Consider the following 20,053-nt stretch of genomic DNA (forward strand, 5'->3'; position numbering starts at 1 on the left):
TCAAGGTGCCAACATTCTGAATATATTTATTCATGTTTGTATTTGTGGATGAAAAATTTTTTCCATGCTACAAAGTTTTGTTAAAAACAAGTTGTTACAAATCAACAAATAATTGCTATAACTATTATCTATTGTAACAGAATAATAAATAGAAAATAAATAATACAACTACTTTGAAAATAAACAGATACTTTGCTAAGCACAAGACTTTTTTTCTGTTATTAAACTACTACAAGTGCCACCACTTTTCTTTCTTTGCGTATTTTCCCTGGAGATACATTTTTTTTAATTGCATGTTGCTTTGTGCTTGTCTTACCAGTCCCAGGTTTGTAACACATCAAAGAATTACAACCATTTCCATTCAGAACTATGACCCTACCAATCAGGGGCTGATTTTCTGCCATGTATTCATTTACAGCTTGCAAACATAAAAGAAGAAAAGTACAAAAAGTAATGCGTGATGCGTGTGTGTGTGTGCACGCATGTGCTCTAGACTGGGAATACTGACTGGTATGAAAGACTTTTAACTGGTTGTGCATCAAAATCATACACAATGGCCATTAAAAACTCACTTAGCTATCAGCATGTAAATCATCAGGCTGGTTATTCAAAGACCAGACAAACAGAATTCCCCAATACTGTTTCCATTTGGGTTTTCCAGCTCGTACGGTTCCAGCTGACGATACTCAAAAGTCACACGATTTATGTGTTTTCCACTGGAGACCATGCGCACCACAGTGTTGTCACAGCCAACTTTCATTTGGGCTATAATTGATGGAAAAGATAAAAGTTTCCCAGCAGGTTAGAAACCACACATTCATCATTTAAACGACGGGATCATTTAAACATAATGAAGCCGAGGAAACCTAGCTTCCTCTTTTGTACTCGTGTCATGCATCTACCATCAACTGAAATGTTTTTGTTTCATTCTTATTATATATTAGTTATGGAATAGTGTAATTGAATTCAGTCTTTCTCCTCATGTGCAAGAACACTATTAGAAAAATAAAACTAGCTGGAAAGAGGCAAGAAAATGTCTCCTCGGCCTTTTTTGCCTGCAAAACCTGAGTGGTAAAAGCAGGCGAAGGCAATCAGTCTGGAGTCTCAGTCGCTCTGGTTCAGGGTTTGCAGTGGAAACAGTACTGCCCTCTAAGGACAGGTTGGAAATTTGCAGGGGCAATTTTTGGTTGTCACAGATCTAGGGTTGCAAGGGGTATTTAGTGGGGGCTAGAGGATGGAATGTACTATGGGACATCTATGTAGACCAAAAAAAAAAAAAAAAACCTGTTTTCTGAATTTAAACAAAACTCTGTTTTTTTTTTTGAGACAGAGTTTCGCTCTTGTTACCCAGGCTGGAGTGCAATGGCGCAATCTTGGCTCACCGCAACCTCCGCCTCCTGGGTTCAGGCAATTCTCGTGCCTCAGCCTCCCGAGTAGCTGGGATTACAGGCACGCGCCACCATGCCCAGCTAATTTTTGTATTTTTAGTAGAGACGGGGTTTCATCATGTTGACCAGGATGGTCTCGAGCTCTTGACCTCGTGATCCACCCGCCTCGGCCTCCCAAAGTGCTGGGATTACAGGCGTGAGCCACCGCGCCCAGCCCAAAACTCTGTTTTATACATAAACAAAAAGATCATTTGCATGGTATAGACATACACTGAACACACTAGTTTTTGTTCTATTACCCACTTGCAACTTTTTTTCTGATTTTTTCTGTTCTACTTATACGAAATGACTTCTGACATCCTTGCTTCTCTTAAAACCAATCTTATTCATGATCTGCATAAGATCTGACAACTTTTATATCTCCTCTAGTATGGGTTATATATTGAAACTCATATTCTTTTTATTAAGAATTACTTTCCTCTTATTTATCCAGCCTCTAGCTAGTTCCTCAGGCAAGATTTACGGCCCTACAATAATTATCTCTGCTGTTTGAGTTTTCTCAATCTTTTTTTTCCTCACTTTGTCTCTATAAGGTATTTTTAAATTCTGAGACATGCTATCATTGTCCTTGTGCAATGGGTACCACTCAAACATGTACCTGGGTTAAATGAAGTAAACAGTTCAATAGGGTTATTGAGATAAAAGTCAATTGATGACATAATAGATATAAGCCCTATAATTATTTTTAAAATTAAAATATTAGTTATATATTATTAAAAATATTAATAATATTAAAATATTATTTAATAGAGAGTCTAAGCTTCTACCAGGAGATCCAAATTTATTTTTCTTTTCTTTTTTTTTGTGGGGGTCTTGTCATCCAGGCTGGAGCAGTGGTGTCATCTCAGCTGACCGTAACATCTGCCTCCCAGGTTCAAGTGATTCTCCTGCCTCAGCCTTCCCAGCAGCTGAGATTACAGGTGCGTGTCACTACATCTGGCTAATTTTTGAATTTGGGTAGAGATGGGGTTTCACCATGTTAGCCAGGCTGGTCTTGAACTCCTGGCCTCATGTGATCTGCCCACCTTAGCATCCCAAAATGTTGGGATTACAGGTGTGAGCCACCATGCCTAGCCAAATTTATTTTCCATTAAACAATTTGGAGGTCATTCTTTTTCTGATCTTATTCTGGACTTTAATCTTTATAACATGTCCTATTTTCTTTACTTGAGTATTACTTATTATTTTGACCTAATTCCTAACAAGAGCCAATGTAAAGGGCAGGGTCCCTAATGGTTCAACACTGAACAGCTAGGGAGGGGCTCATGGAAACATAAAGAAAGAAAAGAATTAAGGCAGGAGAATAGGGTCTGGAGGCAGGGAACTTAAAGCCAATTCATGCTGAATCAAGGAAAAGCACTAAGGTCTGGGGGCAGGGAAACTGAGGCCAATTCTCACTGACTTCCCAAAGCTGGGAAACAGGAAAACACCTGAGTCTGGAGGCAGGGGACCTAATGCCAATTAATGCAAACTTCCTAAAGCTGAGCCAAAAGGGGAAACCCCATTCCCCAAGCCCGAGGAGCAAAGGAACAAAAGCTAGTCTCCCTACATGCAACCTTCCTCTTCCACCATGTCCACCTTCCTCTTCCACCATGTCCACCACGTCTCACACAGAAAGGGAGACTGCCTTGGACCGGCCACAGACCAAGCATGAGCTATCTCTTCATCTTCATAGGGTGCCAATTCACCTCAGCCTTTAGCCACAAACCAAATCCTTCATCCAGACAAGCTGTAATTGATGGAAACCTCAAAAGAAGTACTTGAGGCTGGGTGCGGTGGCTCACACCTGTTACCCCAGCACTTTGGGAGGCTGAGGCAGGTGAATCACCTGAGGTCAGGAGTGCGAGACCAGCCTGACCAACATGGAGAAATCCTGTCTCTATTAAAAATACAAAATTAGCTGGGTGTAGTGGCGCACGCCTGTTAATCCCAGCTACTCAGGAGGCTGAGGCAGGAGAATCTCTTGAACCCTGGAAGCAGAGGTTGTAGTAAGCCAAGATAAAGCCATTGTACTTACTCCAACTGACCTGGGCAACAAAAGTGAAACTGTCTCAAAAAAAAAAATGTAGGATGTGAAACCCAGAAAACTTTTGTAACCAGGCCCTGGGGCCGCTTGCTTGGGTCCACTCCCACCCTGTGGAGTGCTTTCTCCCTTTAATAAATCCCTGCTTTCGCTACTTAGTCCTGTGTTTCATTCTTTTGCTGTTTTGTGTGTTTTGTCCAATGCCTTGTTCAAAACGCCAAGAACCTGGACAACTTACACTCAAGGACCCCCTTCCAGTAACGGAATGAAGTCTAAAGTGAACCGAAGTGATATAATTCCGGCCTTAAAATTGTCTTAAAACTGGTTTCAGTCACCTAGGTAATCTAGGCAAAAGTGGTTTTCTGGCCTTAGAATCACCTTTTTTGTTATATCACTTGAGCAGAAAAATGACTTTGGTGTCAATTATCTAAGTTTTTAGGCCTGATTGTTCTTTAATCTTTGTCTTACCTTTTAACCCAGCTGAAGCACAACTCCTCAAAGGTGCTCACCAATCATGAGCATGGAAGTAATTCAGTGCCTCAGACTGTGCACGCAAAAAGCTAGAGAAGTCGCATGCACTGACAGTTTAAACCAGGGCTCGAGTGTCAGTTCACATTAGAGAATACTCTAGTTTTCAGTAAAGTGTGTTTTTAGAAATCTTTTGGGGCCGGGCGCGGTGGCTCAAGCCTGTAATCCCAGCACTTTGGGAGGCCGAGGCGGGTGGATCACGAGGTCAAGAGATCGAGACCATCCTGGTCAACACGGTGAAACCCCGTCTCTATTAAAAATACAAAAAATTAGCTGGGCATGGTGGTGTGTGCCTGTAGTCCCAGCTACTCAGGAGGCTGAGGCAGGAGAATTGCCTGACCCCGGAGGTGGAGGTTGCGGTGAGCCGAGATCACACCATTGCACTCCAGCCTGGGTAACATGTTTGAAACTCCGTCTCAAAAAAAAAAAAAAAAGAAATCTTTTGTTTTTACCTTTTACCTTTCCATCTTCTTGGGGGTCCCTGCTTTCATTTAGAAAATGATGGCTGCCTTAAATCTCATCTGAAACTTTTAGAATACAGGTGGGGAAGGTGGAGTGCATATCAGGCTTTAGTGCTAACTTGTGTATAATTCATCCTTTGGTATCCTCAGGAGATTGGTTCCAAGAAGCTCCCCAACCCACAGATACCAAAATCCACAGATGTTCAAGTCCCTTATATAAATGGCTACCTTTTACCTTTACCTATTTTCATGTAAACTACACACATCCTCGCATATACTTTAAATCATCTGTAGATTACCTATAATACCTAATACAATGTAAAAGCTATGTAAATAGTTGTTATGCTGTATTGTTTTTTATTTGTGTTACTTTTATTGTTTTTTCTTGATTATTTTCTCATTTTTTTTATTTCATGGAGGTGTGGTCCTGCCACGTTGCCCAGGCTGATCTCAAACTGTTGGGCTCAAACAATCCTCCAGCCTCAGCCTCCCAAAGTGCTGGGATTACACTGAGTATTTTCTTTTTTGAGGCAGAATCTTGCTCTGTTGCCCAGGCTGGAGTGCAGTGGCACGATCTCGGCTCACTGCAACCACTACTGTCTGCGTTCAAGCGATTCTTCTGCTTTAGCCTCTTGAGTAGCTGGGACTACAGGTGCGTGCCACCACACCTGGCTAATTTTTAAAATATTTTTGGTAGAGACAGGGTTTCACCATATTGGCCATGCTGGTCTTGAACTCCTGACCTCAGCCTCCCAAAGTGCTGGGATTACAGGTGTGAGACATCCGCCTGGCCTACACTGAATATTTTCTATCTGCAGTTGGTTGAATCCAGGTATGGGGAACCCACAGTTAAGGAGGGCTGACTGTATATTAATTCTATTTTAGAGATGTTTTATTTACTAAGGACCAGCATCAACTCAGAGAGAAAATACTGGTGGTCTGGCCTGGTTTTAATTATAACAGGTAACGGCTGATCAAGAGGACTGTCAGCTTTGCAGCTTCATTGTCTGGCTCGTTAACAATCAGCAGTGACAGGGGAGGAAGGGGGCTACAGTAAGAATTAACTGAGATTAGAGACTGTTGTTCTTCTTCTGTTTTACTTTGGTCTCTCTGAAGATAATCTAGGACTACCATGTCTGAAGTAAAGATATGGGAGTGACCTTTATAGGAATGTCTTATGACAACTCTCTCCCCATCCCCCGGACTTCATTGAGTTGTTTGGTCAGGAAGTCCCATCCATCCTCACCTGACATGAGCATCATCAAGTGAAAATCCTCACTGGCCTCTGACATAGATCTAGGTTCTATTTGGTATGCTGTGCTAAATAAACCAGTCTTTTATTACTGCTGACTGCTTTTAGATTTCAGAATTTACCTCTGTATTACAGTGGCCTTTAAGAGGCTAGTTTAGCTGTTAAAAAGTTATAGACTTTCAGCAGTTCTAAGAATTTCTAATAAAACTTATCACTTTGTTGTTTATTTACTGTAACACACACAAATATACACATACATGAAAAACAGCTATTTTAATATTATCGTATTACTAATTGATGATACATCTACAATTTGAACCATAAGTTTTTCTGTTAATAGATAAACTCTTTAGTGTCTAGAAAATGAAAGCAGGGACCCCCAAGAAAATGGAAAGAATGCAGATTTTTAAAGCCTGGTCTTTTTCATAGTTTTACTTAAGGCCAACCTTAAACACACATCCGTATTGCTTCATAGGTTTCTCTCCCAATGTTGGATATTTTGGTAAAGATATTCATGTTATATGTAGGCTCAAATGTAAAATCCTCATACAGGCTAAGCGGGAAAAACTGAAGTTTTTTTTTTTTTTTGGTGAAACTCACCTTCCAATGTATAAAATATTGAAGAATTCCTTTTTTTTTTTTTTTTTGGGACGGAGTTTCGCTCTTGTTACCCAGGCTGGAGTGCAATGGCGCGATCTCAGCTCACTGCAGCCTCCGCCTCCTGGGTTCAGGCAATTCTCCTGCCTCAGCCTCCTGAGTAGCTAGGATTACAGGCACACGCCACCATGCCCAGCTAATTTTTTGTATTTTTAGTAGAGACGGGGTTTCACCGTGTTGACCAGGATGGTCTCGATCTCTTGACCTCGTGATCCACCCGCCTCGGCCTCCCAAAGTGCTGGGATTACAGGCTTGAGCCACCGCACCCGGCCCAAGAATTGCTTATTTTTTTTAAAACTCTTGATAGGCGCATACATCATCATCAAAGAAATACCTCACCTGGGCCATGAAAGGGGTAGCAGAGATCAGCTAAAGGCATCATCTTGGAAGGGTCCAATCCAGTTCCTCCCAGCAGCTCCACGAAGTCTCCTATTCCCTCACACCCTGCTGAGGATTTCTAGGGGTATAAAGAAGCAGAGAAAGACACATTTAAACCAATTACAGAAGTCAAGCCATTTGACCAGCAGCGGGTCCATGAATTCACTCAATCAGCCCTCAACATCCTGGCAATACCATTTAATTTAACGTCTGGGACTCTGGAAATTAAAAGATATTTACAAGAGAAAAAAATCATAAAAATTGCTTTTCTAAATCAGTTATCATTTTTTTTTTAAAGAAATGTGTGTACGTTTTTTTTTTCATTTTTTGTTAAGCTCAAGGACTGGAATGATAAAATGGAAATCTGTAAACTCCATATAAGACGTCTGGAAATTGCACCTAAAAATGCTTTACTTTTCAAATCATTTGGACATACATACTGAATCACTAGAATTTCCTAATGCATGCAGTCAGACGTAGACGAAGTCAAATATCTACATTTTATAAATAGGGCTTTCACATCTGTTTTTCCTTCACCTAATCTCTTTTCTTCTTCTTTTTAAAGGAACTTTGTGTGCTATTGGAATATACCATTTCTACCAATAAGAATTTACATTAATTATGAATATATTAAAGAAAGAATAAAATTCTGATTTGGGGCCCAAGTTTGCTACTGTTGTCATTATCTTTCTCCTTTCAACTAAAACACATTTATTTTAAGCTACTCAAAAGAATTCATCCTAAAGCTTTGTGTGATCCACGATGAGCACCTTTTCCTGCTTCTTCTTTTTTTTTTTTTTAAATTTTTGTACAGATGGGTCCTTGCTATGTTGCCCAGGCCAGTCTTGAACTCCTATCCTCAAGGGATCCTCCTGCCTCAGACTCCCACAGCCCTGGGATTACAGGTGTGAGCCACCTCACCCAGCCTTTTCACCTTTTCCATACTGTCTTGTCCACAGCAATCCCTGTGCCTCACTTTCCCATACAAACAAAGCAGCCACTCTCAGTCCCAAAAGTACTTTGAGCCCCCATCTCCCATAATCAGGGCAGGCCTCACGAGTATCCCACCTGTGCAGCCACATAAGGCCAGTGCCTAAAAGGGCTCTTGCTCGGTTTAATACTCTGTTGCATTATAATAAATTTATAATAAGGGCTCCCACATTTTCATTTGCACTCGCTCCCACAATTTGTGTAGCCAGTTTTGCCTGTGTTCCTCTTCTTCATTGAAGTGTGCTCATTAAGAGATCTAGTGGAATGTGACAAGGTGCTCAGTAGTTAACCAGATAGACCTTAACACATAAGAACCAAAGTCTAAAACAGAAAACTTAAAACACACACACACACACATAAGCACACACCTTCAGACATTTAGAAGGGCATTGGCATACGGTATGGTGGCTCATGCCTGTAACTCCAGCACTTTGGAGGTGGATCACTTGAGGTCAGGAGTTCGAGACCAGCCTGGCCAACGTGGTGAAACCCTGTCTCCGCTAAAAATACAAAAATTAGCCAGGCGTGATGGCACACACCTGTAGTCCCAGCTACTCGGAAGGCTGAGGCAGGAGGATCACTTGAACCTGGGAGGCAGAAGTTGCTCTGAACCAAGATCACACCATTGCACTCCAGCCTGTGTGAGAGTGAGACTCTGTCTCAGAAAAAAAAGGGGGGTGGGCATTGAAATACAACTGGAACTAGACAACAAATTGGAAAATAACATAATGGCAACTGTTTCACTAATAAGCAGGGGCAGGTGGAGATACATATTTTTAAAGGGCCTACCTACTGTGTGCTGGGTTCAATGCTTAGAGGCTTTATACATAATTGTATCAAATGATGAAATAGAGGTTTAATTAGCCCCACTGTAGACAGGCCTTCATGTTCTTGTATTGAGAGTGGAATAAGCAATTTAGCAGTAAAGGAAAAAAACCTTAATTGCCTTTCCCTTGAGTAGAGGACATCCAGGAGGAACATCTCTTAAGACTAAATTTTCCACTTAGTTTATAGGTTCCAAATTTCAGCAGGTGCTGTTGCAGAGAAAAAGGCAGACTTGGGAGACAGAAGTGGGAAATTAAGAAGTTAGGAAGAAATGGAAACTAAAATGAGGGGAACAAAACAAAATTAGGTGCGCTTATTCCTTGCTGTTCAATGATTTTTCTTCCCTCTTTGCAAGACTCTCAGCTTTTCTTATAAACAATGGCAGACACTGAGTCATGTAGGGACCTCTCAAGTTCAGTTCCTCAACAGTGATTCCCTAAATTTTCTTTGTTGAGGTTCTAAGCCACTACTGTCTTTAGCCTACCCCACAACAATGTACCAAAAAAGTACTTGGCCAGGCACGGTGGCTCATGCCTGTAATCCCAACACTTTGGGAGGCTGAGGTGAGCAGATCACAAAGTCAGGAGTGGAGACCAGCCTGGCCAATATGGTGAAACCCTGTCTCTACTAAAAATAGAAAAAAATTAGCCAGGTGTGGTGGCGCATGCCTGTAATCCCAACTACTCAGGAGGCTGAGGCAGGAGAATTGCTTGAACACAGGAGGTGGAGGTTGTAGTGAGCGAGCTGAGATTGCACCACTATACTCCAGCCTGGGTGACAGAGTGAGAGTCCATCTCAAAAAAAAGTACTTATATTCCTTGTACCAAACGTAAGATCCTCACACCAACTCAATGCACAAAATTGAAGGTTTTTTTGTTTTGTTATTATTTTGGTAGAACTCATCTTCCAATACATAGAAACCTGGGAAGTTTTATTTAAGAAAATCATCTCGATAGATACATTAATAATAACTAAAGAAACATCTCACCAGGGCCATGAAAAGGGTGGCATGGCCCTACAGCCCATTCATTGCATGGACGCCACAGTGGCGTTTTAGACAGGGTACATCAGATCATGTCGCTTTCCTCCCTGAACCCCTTCAGTGGTTTACCACTGCACTTAGAATACACTTAAACTCCCTAATGTGGCCCACGAGGCTCACGGCACTCTGGCCTTGCCCCTTTCCCTGAAGCTGTATTTTGCCAATCCTCTTCCTTCCATTTCTGGAATCCAGCAAGCCATTCCTGCCTCTGAGCCTCTCCACTGTGCCCTCTGCTCCATGATCTCATGGCTACTGGCTCCTTCTGATCTATCACCCAGGTCTCACTTATCAAAAGGTTTCTTTCCTGGCCACTTTATCTCAAGCAGCCCCCTGCCTCTCCACCCACCCCATGCTCCCAGTCACTGTCTACCACACTATTCTGCTGCATTTTCTGTGAAGCACTTATCACCGTTTGAAATACATGGCAATTTTGCTTTTCTCATCCCACTTGAATGTGGGGTCCCTGTGAGCAGGACCTGTCTTGTTTATTGCTAATTTCCAGCATCTACAATAGAGCCCTACACACGGCAAGCACTCAAAAAATATTTTGTGAAGGAACAGATGTCTAGAACACTGTAGGCTCTAAATTGTTCAGGAGGAAACACCAAGATTAGCCCCATAGCCCCAATAACTAAAGTGCAGATCTCCCAGTCTGTGCTCACACTTTTAATCTTCTGTTTTACATCAAGAATGACGTGCAAATAATATCAGGCCAGTAAGACTGTACCAAAGATGCCCAAAAATGTCCTTATCAAAGGACTATTCTTCCACTAAGTTCCAACTTAAAAAAAAAACAGGCGCTAGTTCATGCATTTAGGGCTTAAAGGAAATTGAATATACTCCTTTTCTCAGTCCTAGTTCTATTTATTTGGTTTTCACTAAAATCTGTCTGATTAGGAATTATGACTGCCTTTGATAGCAGCAAGTACATGAATTATCTTAACCTAGTCATGTGAGAAAGTAAAAGGAAATGAGGGTGACTCAGAGAAAAAATGCTACCAGTGCAAGAAAACATGGTCCAACTCGGCATGAATTTTAAGGTCCATACAGAAGTTTATTCGAAAACAGGTTGATAGGGATTGTCAGCTAATATTTTTCAGGCAAAATGTATTAAGTTAAATGTAATGCCAAATACTTTCTAAAACGTTACTATATTTTGCAATCAAAAATCCAATTTTGTATTTTATGCTACATTAGCACTCCTTCATAACAGTTCTGTCAATGAGATACTTCCTTCGAGTCAAAAGAAAATTCCAATAATCAGAAAAACAGCTGTGTAGATGACTCACACTACGTTCTGCTAGGAGAGAATTTTTGTAAAAGAGGCAAGTACAAGAGCGTTCAATTGTAATTATATACCACAACTTTACCAACTGAAAACATTTCTTACATCACAAGAAAAGTATTCAAGTAGTCAGAGGGGGCACCTGAGTATGCAACTTGCCACATAACTGAAATAGAAGAGGGGGTTAGTTAAAGCGGCTATGGCAAACACGTGTGAGATTTAAGAGCTAATCAGAGCGACGTACTACGCCAATTTGCTAGTGTCCAGGTTTACCCTGTATGATTGCTTCTGCGCTGATAAAGCTGTGGCCTTATCAAATGGTTAGAAAACAAGTAACCAACTCACCTTTAACTGAAGACCATTTAAGTGTCCCAGGGTGAGATCAGATATTTTGATCACCACAGGATAAATTATGGAGAAGCTGCAGTTTCGATGCTGGTGTGGAACTACCAGAGTAAACTTTCCATTTGGAGTCTGAGAAATGACATTGCAGGCTTTGCAGAAAATGAAAAAAAAAAATCACATTTGCATTACTTGGTTTGCTGGGTGTTTTCTTGTTTGTTTGTTTGTTTGTTTGAGATGGAGTCTTGCTCTGTGGTCCAGGCTGGAGTACAGTGGCACAATCTTGGTTCACTGCAACCTCTACCTCCCAGGTTCAAGCATTTCTCCTGCCTCAGCCTCCCAAGCAGCTGGGACTACAAGCACACGCCACCACACCCAACTTAAGTTTTTGTATTTTTAGTAGATATGGGGTTTCACCATATTGGCCAGGCTGGTCTCGAACTCCTAACCTCGTGATCCACCCACCTCAGCCTCGCAAAGTGCTGGGATTACAGGTGTGAGGTACCGCTCCCAACCAGTTTGCTGGGTTTTTATGGAAATTTATTGTATCCTTATTCTAGGGCTCCTGTTCATGGTCTAGGGCCTTCTTGCCCAGGAAAAGAACATATATATCATAAAAGCAATTTGGAGACAGGAAGGATTTGGGGAACAACAACCATCAGTGAGAAATGGATATTGTCAGGAGGCCCTGGGCTGTGACGCAGCTTCTAATCTTAATCTTAGGGAGTTATACCTTATTTATAACAATCACAAGACATAACTCAGCACCCAAACAAATACTAGCTGGTAGTAGTTTTAGTAACACTTTAGTTAACTAGAGTCCAGCTTAAAGCTAGGTATCTGGAAAACTGAGGCTTAATGGTAAGTCTAAAACTCAAACTCTGTCTATCTGAAGGCTTCATTCATAGCATTTGGAGTCATAATGTTATTTTTTAAATAATAAAGTAAATAATTTCAAGTATTTACTTTCTCATTTTTATTTTTATTTTTTTTATTTTTAAATTTTTATTTTAAGGCCAGGGGCCTAGGATGCAGCTCAGCAGCTTCACCATGGCCTCAGGCTTATTTTAAGTATTTTTCTTTTTCTTTTTGAGGTGGAGTCTTGCTCTCTCACCCAGGCTAGAGTGCAGTGGCACAATCTCAGCTCCCTGAAGCCTCCCCCTCCTGGGTTCAAGTGACTGTCCTGCCTCAGCCTCCTGAGTAGCTGGGACTACAGGCATGTGCCACCATGCCCAGCTAATTTTTGTATTGTTACTAGAGACAGAGTTTTACCACATTGCCCAGGCTGGTCTCGAACTCCTGACCTCAAGTGATCTGCCCGCCTTGGCCTCCCAAAGTGCTGGGATTACAGGCATGAGTCCCCGTGCCAGGCCTATTTTAAATATTTTTCTAATAGTGAGAAAATAGGCTGAGAAAAAAATGAAAGACAGCCTTAAGACTGATGAGTCTTAAGTGTGATAAATATTTGCTGCATGTTAAGTGATAAGCTAACTAAAAGGTGCATTTTTAATGTTTAATTTACTCCCAAGGCCTTCTAAAAATTTTTTGTTTTATATCTCAAATCAAAATTTTCAATACATTAACTAGTCTAGATTTGAAAGTAGAAGCATCAGAATCTGTGCTTTTTTTTTGCTGATTTCAGGATGAATCAATACTGATCAGAACAGGTCAGAACCACCTCTTGCCTCTTCTTGTATTTCTAATTATACTTTCTTTCAAAAATAACTGAAATTCCTTGATGGTTCTAGGAGGTTTCTTAATATGCTTTTTAAAAAGTTTTAATACAGACAGGGTCTCACTTTGTGGGCCAGCCTGATCTTTAACTCCTGGGCTCAAGCAATCCTCCTGCATCGGCATCCCAAAGTGCTAGGATTACAGGCATGAGCCACCACACCTGGCCCAGGAGGTTTCTGATTTCTAACGAAACAAAATATAGGGAAAACTCTTTGTCTTTTAGAATTATTCTGCTGCAGTCCTCATGAACAGCTTTTTATTTGGGGGGGGGGGGCTTTTTCAAAAATTCTTTTTGTTTTTTCAGAACTAGAAATCAAAACATCAGTAGTACATTATTCTTTGGCAGGTTAGGCCCCATCTTTCTGCCACATGAAGTGTTAATACTATTGCATGCAAAAATGAGTGGTATGTGTTCCTTTCCTAATTTTTTAAACAGATTTTTCTCTTAATGGGGAAAAAACAATTAGCAGATGAATAAACTCATTGTGATTAAGGTAATATACTTTAAGCCTGGGCTGTTCAGTTGTGTAGCATAAGCTATATGTGTGTTCATCAGAAATGAACTAAATTAGAGTGGTGGGCTCAGAAGCAGAAGGCAACATTGAAATGCTATAACCCAATCCTCTACTCAGGGCATGATACCTGTCTACCACATTCAGGCACAGGCTGAAAGACATGGACACTTTCAAGCCTGTGCCTGAATATCTCTAAGACTGCAACTTTATATCCCACCCCTCAAGCTTATCCTGGATTAGTGAAATGACTTGGAAGATTAAAGCTTATCACTAAATGCATTGTAGAACCTGAGGCGATCAGAGCAAGACTTTGGAGAAAAGATAGAATTGTACTTGCCATAAATTAGTATACTACCTAACCTGGGAAATAAATTAAAAACTGTGATTTGATTTTCATAATAATTAATATAAAATATCCTTTAGGTCATTTCTAATTACAAAAAAATTTCCATTCAAGTCATTCCTCAGTTCAAATTTTTTTAAGTCTTTCGACTACCTTCGAAAAGCAGGTCTGATTCCCAAGTTCTGCCTTTTGACGGAGAACACTTACGAAAGAGGTTGGGGTCTGTCTTTATGGTTAATGTGAATCCATTTCCTGGCTCATGGACTCGGAAGAAGATCATGGCCACATTCTGCGAAGATCTGATGCTCCTCCTGCTAAGACCACTCTCACAGAAATCTATGTAGCGCTCAGCTGTGGGGAGAGGATGATCCTGGGAACTGGGGAACTTCTCCCCCTTGAGAATCCAACCATCAAATACCTTTGGAAAAAAAATACAGACATAGTTGCCACCATTTCCATCAACTCCTGAAGTCAGGGGTGAGTTGAAAAGGGGGGAAAAGTTATCCAGCAATGGGCCTTCGGTCATAAGTGAGAACTGACAGTCCACACTCTGCCTGCTTGCTTTTCATTTGTATATATTGGACGGTGAGAGTTGTTTGCAAGTAATAGTATTAATTAATTATTTTTCTTTATAAGCCTTAAAGCTTCCAAAGTAAACAAACTTCCTTATATTTTATCATTTCAACCACTTTGGTAAATGAAACCACATAGCACATTTTTACCTTGGTCATATTTTCTACCTCCCACCTTCAGAAGAATTCCACAGAAGCATAACTTGGGTTTCATTTAGCTCCTCTCTTTCACTAGTCATTGAAATGTGAATAAAACATCTCAAAAATAGATAACAAAAGAAAAAACTGGAGCAGCAACTTTATCTGCTAACGGCTATATACATCTATTTTTTTCCCTTTCTGTTTTTTAAATATATCATCACATACGACTTTAAAATATTGAGAACTGCTTCAACAGCCAGGCAATGATGGCTGGTATGCTACCTAGGACATTTTTCCTTCACTTGTTTAAAGTTTGCAGTTGAACAAGGGGTCAGTGTCTATTGACTTGACTCTCAAAATCACGACAGGTCTCCGGTTTAATGAGTCTAATCTAGTCCACATTAGCAAAATTATCAACAACCCAGCTACAAATTACTTCTAATGCATGTGACAGGTTCCAAAATAATTCTACTTTGGAGACGTTAATCACGATTATTTTAATTGGACAGTAGAGCTCCACCGGCCACCCCACGCTGCCCTGTTACACTTATGGAGTCTGACGACTGGAAGCAGGGAGGCAGTCAGCTTAGGGGTCTTGTCCTCCTCTCCCACCTGTCTCAGTCCAGATGCCCCCTCGGCAGCCAGTCCCCTACTGCTCCAAAATCGGGTCACCCGAGCCCTGAAGACAGCCTCTGTGCTCTCAGAGTGAGTGCCGAGCGCGGACCAGCAGGAGCGAGGCGGGCTCAGATGTGAGACGTGTGGGGCGGGCCTTCTAACCAAGACGGCCCGCGTGGTGGACCCCAGCGCTCGAGCTTGTCGGTTTTTAATCGTATTTCTTCGGCCCCGGATTACATCACAGCGTTCCGCGCTGCGAGTTCAAGTCTTTAGAAGTTCCCAGGGCCTCGAAAACGCCTAAAAGGGAATTTAGACCACGCAGCGTCCAGAGCCACCGGACCCAGCCCTACGGGATGGGTGTGGGTCGAGGTCTTAGGGTAACGGCGAGCTTCTTGCCTGCGGAGGGTCCTAGAGAGCGCCTCTCCGACTCGGGCACCAGCGAAGTGTCTCAGAATTGCTACCCACGCTCGGCAGCCCCACGCTGGGCACAGCGCCCAGCGCTTTCCAACGCTCCCGTGCCCCCACCCACCGCACCCCCGGCTGGGCTGGCGCTCCGCAGGTGCCTCACCTTCAGGAAGTCGCCGCCCTGACAGTCGATGGAGACCAGGTCGTAATGGATGGTGATGAACTCCTCCGGCTCGCTGATGAAGAAGGCGGCGCAGTGCAGCTGCGGCCGGTCGGCGGTGAAGGTGAACTGGCCCTGGAGGCTCAGCATGTCCAGGCACCCTGGGGGAGGAGGGCACAGGGCACGGGCTGCAGCCGTCACGGCGACGGCCTCAGGCGGCCCCTCTCCGCGCGCCCCATGCCCAGTCTCTGCGGCGGCCAGCGCTCGGAAGCCCAGCCTCGGCTGCGCTGGGTTCCCGCGTCCCAGGCGCGCCACCCCCTTCCGCTCTCAGCTCGCCTCCGCGGACCCATCCCTAGCGAAGCGGACCGCGCCCCTGGCGGTCCTGACCAGCCTCCTCCCGGAGATGCCCGCTAGCCCTCGGCCCTCCGCACAGAGTCCCAGGCTCCCGCGAGCCGGGCAACCCCGACTCACGCAGAGCGCGGCGGTACGGCTGCTCCCCAGCCAGCTCCCGCTTCAGGTTGGCGCTGAACAGCAGGAAAGGTTCGTAGTCTGCCGCTTCCCGCAGCTGGCAGGGAACATGGGTCAATCCGGAAAAGTTCAAGGACTAGGAATAAAAAAGGGGACCAGGAGCGGGGCACCCTCCCTGCCACTCAGCATAACGAATAAAGAGAGAGGGGTAATGTTTCTCCGGGTCCAGAGAAGACGGGGAGGTCTTAGACCCTCTCCATCAGGCTGGGGTATCTCCAGCAGCCAGAGGAAGGCAGGCAGGCAGTCTGGGATGCTCAGAGTCAAGGAGGAAGACCAGGATAGGGGAAACCAGGGGCAGGAGAGCATCCAGCAGAGAGGGAAGAAACAGCGAACCCCAAAAGGCTGCGAGCAGAGGCAACCTGCCTGCCACCTAGGGCTCACACGCAAGGAAGGTGAGATGGGTCAGGCCAGGGGTGGCTCACCTCTAGGTACCGGCTTTCCCCTCTTAGAGCCGTCAGGAAGATGAGAACGAAGTGACACTGAAGTTTGAAGTTGGGTGACATGCTGGCCTTGCCTCTGCAGCTGCTGTGCTCTGCTCCGGAAGTCCTGGGCTTTCCTTCCCACACCCTCACGCAGACTGAGAGCTGGAAGCTGGTAAGGTCCCTTTGCTGGGTCTCTTTTATAGAGCAATGGGGAGCGGAGGCTCTCTGCCCCTAACTGATCGGAGCTCAGTAACCATGGGTTACCCTGTCTCATTGACAAAGTACGTGGTGATGACGAGGGTCCAGCTCTCAGCCACAAATTTTCAGCGTGGCCCAGCATTATTCACCAAGAATGATTTCAGTCACTACAACTTAGTGCACTAAAGTACTGGAGAATGAGGCGGAGACAAAGAATAATGGAGGGCATTTTGTTGACCTGCCAAATGCTACATTATTCTTTCTGAGGGCATTCAGGGAATTTTCCATTTTGCAAATCAAAGTAACAAAGTTACATACATGCACAAAATACTCAAACACATATAGCCTGTATTGTGCAGCATCATCACATAACCTTGGATGGAACCATACTAGAAATTGTCAAATAATTTAGTATTCATGCAATTACTCATGCCTCTCAGTAAGAAACGTGAGGCATTTTCATCTTTAAAAAGTGGTAGAACAGAAGTCTGATTTTACAGAATTGCAGTAATGCAATTGTAAGCTTTCTTCCTGCCCCTTACCCTTTGCTTTATCCTAGTCCAGTTTCTTATAAGCATTTCTTTCATGGAAAACTAACTCTGGTGTCACTGGACTTCTGGACTTTAGCTGATCTCTGTCACTTGACCTGAATGTTTGCTTGATGTACACACTCCTAAGCCAGGTAGCTGTAGACATGACCTTCACATCCATCTGAACCACTGAGAGATTAAGACATTCCATTTCATGCCTTCAAATACCTGGATTACTTTAACACTCTGGTAAAAAGAACTGCTGAGAAGCTTTATTATAACTGCTCACCAGCAAATTTACAGGGCTAAAAAAATGACTTAGGGATCCAGAAATAAGTATAAGCTTATCTCTGCTATTAGGAGAGAAGAGAATTGCTTCTTTGTGTCCAAAATTGTGGGAAACATGAGGATGCTCCACTTTTGGCTTTCCTACCCCTTTCCAGTCTCCGTACAAGCATTGTTATTACAATTATTACAAACAGTGAGACCATAATTCAGAGTTTTAAAGGAAGGAATGGCTGTACTTTTAATTTTAAAATATTCAAATTAAACAGTAATTATCCTGGCAGTGTCAGAACTGGATTATTTTTATGTCAGGACAATTCTGAGCTCTGGAGAGGCTTCCTCTTTGTTGTTTAATCAGGAGGCCTTCCTGCCACAGTCCAACTTTGTAAGCAGTCCTCAGACCACAGACAGTGTGAGGGAAAAGAGTACCCAAAGCTCGTGGACACTGGCCACCATGTCCTTCTCATCCCCAGAGCTGTTGAGATGTCTGAACTTTAAAAAGGTTATAAAAAAAACTGAGAGGAATAAAGGAGGAGAAAAACAAACTATTTGACCCCAACTTGCTGGCCTCAGACATGCCAGGCCATCTTCAGGTCTATCTCCCAGCCTTTTTGTGCCTAGAGGGAGCCTCAGGCCTACTCACCCAGCACGCCATGACCCAGGCCCTCTTCCCTGTCTTTTTTTTTGAGATGGAGTCTTGCTCTGTCTCCCAGGCTGGAGTACAGTGGCGTGACCTTGGCTCACTGCAACCTCTGCCTCTCAGGCTCAAGTGATTCTTCTGCCTCAGCCTCCTGAGCACTAGGGACTACAGGCACGAGCCACCGTACCAGCTAATTTTTTGTATTTTTAGTAGAGACCGGGTTTCACCATGTTAACCAGGTTGGTCTCGATCCCCTGACCTCGCCATCCGCCTGCCTTGGCCTCCCAAAGTACTGGGATCACAGGCATGAGCCACCACACCCAGCCAGGCCGTCTTCCCTTTCCCATTGACTTAGCCACAGTTCTTGGCCCGATCCCAGAATTCAGTCCAGCACCCGCCTTGGAGACCTCTGCCTTTACCTCTTTGGGGGTCTGGTACCTGGTGTCACTCCAGCTCAGTGTTGCTTTATTAGCATCACCAAGGAGACATTCTTGGCCATCCAGCCCCTTTACAAGCTTATGTACATGTGCACGTGTACACACACACATGCACACACGCACATGCATGAATAACACTGATGTTCCCACCCTGCTCTCATGATGCCCCCTCCTCAGGAACCACACACAGCAAGAGCTGGGATGAAAGTGCACTAACATAGGGACTAATTTTACAAACATCATAGCACAGCGTCTGATTTTACTTAATCCACAAATTATAGTACAAGATGAACCTCATTCCCACCAAATTCTAGGTGATAAATTAATGTGCAGTTTTCACCAGTTTGGTAAACACCTACTAAGCCAGTGGAAACTACCTTTTTTAAAAAAAGTAAGGACGACTAATTGATGGAAACTACAACCTATGGAGGAAAACTAAGATTAAATTGGAAAACAAGGAGAAGCCAGGTAGCCATTCCCTCTGAGAGAAAGTATTAAAAATGGGTGAGAGAAATGGAAGAGTAATTTGGATTAAGCAGAAGAAAAAGTTTCTTGGCAACAAGTAGGCCTATGTTTGAGGACTAAGGAGAAATTATTTTCGTGGACTGCTTTGATCATTCAAACAATTGGCTTAATATTTGAAAGTCGTTTGTTCAAACCGACTGGATTTTTTTTTTAAATATGTTCTGGATAAATTCAGAGCTCCCATGTTGATTGGAAATTACCTCTATGTTAACCTCCATCCTTTTCAAATATTTCAGTTTTTCTCCATCTTTTTCCAGGTAGCTTCTCCAATGTTGCTGTTATACAGTCCCTGATAGGTGCTTTTGGGGTCTTCAACAATTATTAGGCAGGGTTAAGACTTTCTTTTTGGCCGGGCGTGGTGGCTGAAACCTGTAATCCCAGCACTTCTGGGAGGCCGAGGCGGGTGGATCACGAGGTCAAGAGATCGAGACCATCCTGGTCAACATGGTGAAACCCCGTCTCTACGAAAAATACAAAACATTAGCTGGGCATGGTGGTGCGTGCCTGTCATCCCAGCTACTCAGGAGGTTGAGGCGGGAGAATTGCCTGAACCCAGGAGGTAGAGGTTGCGTTGAGCCGAGATCGCTCCATTGCACTCCAGTCTGGGTAACAAGAGTGAAACTCTGTCTCAAAAAAAGAATAAAAAAAAGACTTTCTTTTTGTTAGGCAGGATTAAGACATTTTTTTGTTTCATAAAGCCCCAGAGCAAATTGTCACCTATGTTAAGCCTAAAGATGAAATGAAGGTGGCCTCCCAATAGCCAGATCCAGAT

At 43.2% G+C, this 20,053-nt stretch overlaps 1 protein-coding gene and 1 long non-coding RNA gene across 4 annotated transcripts in view; one reads left to right on the plus strand and one right to left on the minus strand.

Annotated features, from left to right (window-relative positions):
• On the minus strand, positions 1-18,265 carry CRHBP (corticotropin releasing hormone binding protein). 3 transcript variants are annotated; one of them, XM_032277850.1, is made up of 7 exons: positions 16,667-18,254; positions 16,188-16,281; positions 15,720-15,877; positions 14,031-14,241; positions 11,235-11,383; positions 6,709-6,826; positions 1-765 (listed from the first exon to the last, which is right to left on the minus strand). In XM_032277850.1, exons 1-7 carry the CDS (start codon positions 16,745-16,747, stop codon positions 608-610), a joined length of 969 nt encoding a protein of 322 aa, XP_032133741.1. In that variant the 5' UTR covers positions 16,748-18,254; the 3' UTR covers positions 1-607. The 3 variants fall into 3 exon arrangements, with proteins under 3 accessions (XP_032133741.1, XP_032133732.1, XP_032133748.1); XM_032277841.1 differs by lacking the exon at positions 16,188-16,281 and having other exon boundaries at positions 16,667-18,265; XM_032277857.1 differs by lacking the exons at positions 16,188-16,281; positions 16,667-18,254 and adding an exon at positions 16,063-16,147.
• The window catches only part of LOC116551624, a 12,083-nt gene continuing 8,735 nt past the window's right edge, over positions 16,706-20,053 (plus strand). Inside the window, exon 1 of the long non-coding RNA XR_004269021.1 lies at positions 16,706-16,838. This is a non-coding gene — a long non-coding RNA (uncharacterized LOC116551624). The remainder of the gene's footprint in view (positions 16,839-20,053) is intronic.

The sequence above is a fragment of the Sapajus apella genome, unplaced genomic scaffold (genome assembly GCF_009761245.1).
Source record: "Sapajus apella isolate SASKATOON/1434 unplaced genomic scaffold, GSC_monkey_1.0 scaffold1, whole genome shotgun sequence".
In the NCBI taxonomy this organism is placed as follows: domain Eukaryota; kingdom Metazoa; phylum Chordata; class Mammalia; order Primates; family Cebidae; genus Sapajus; species Sapajus apella.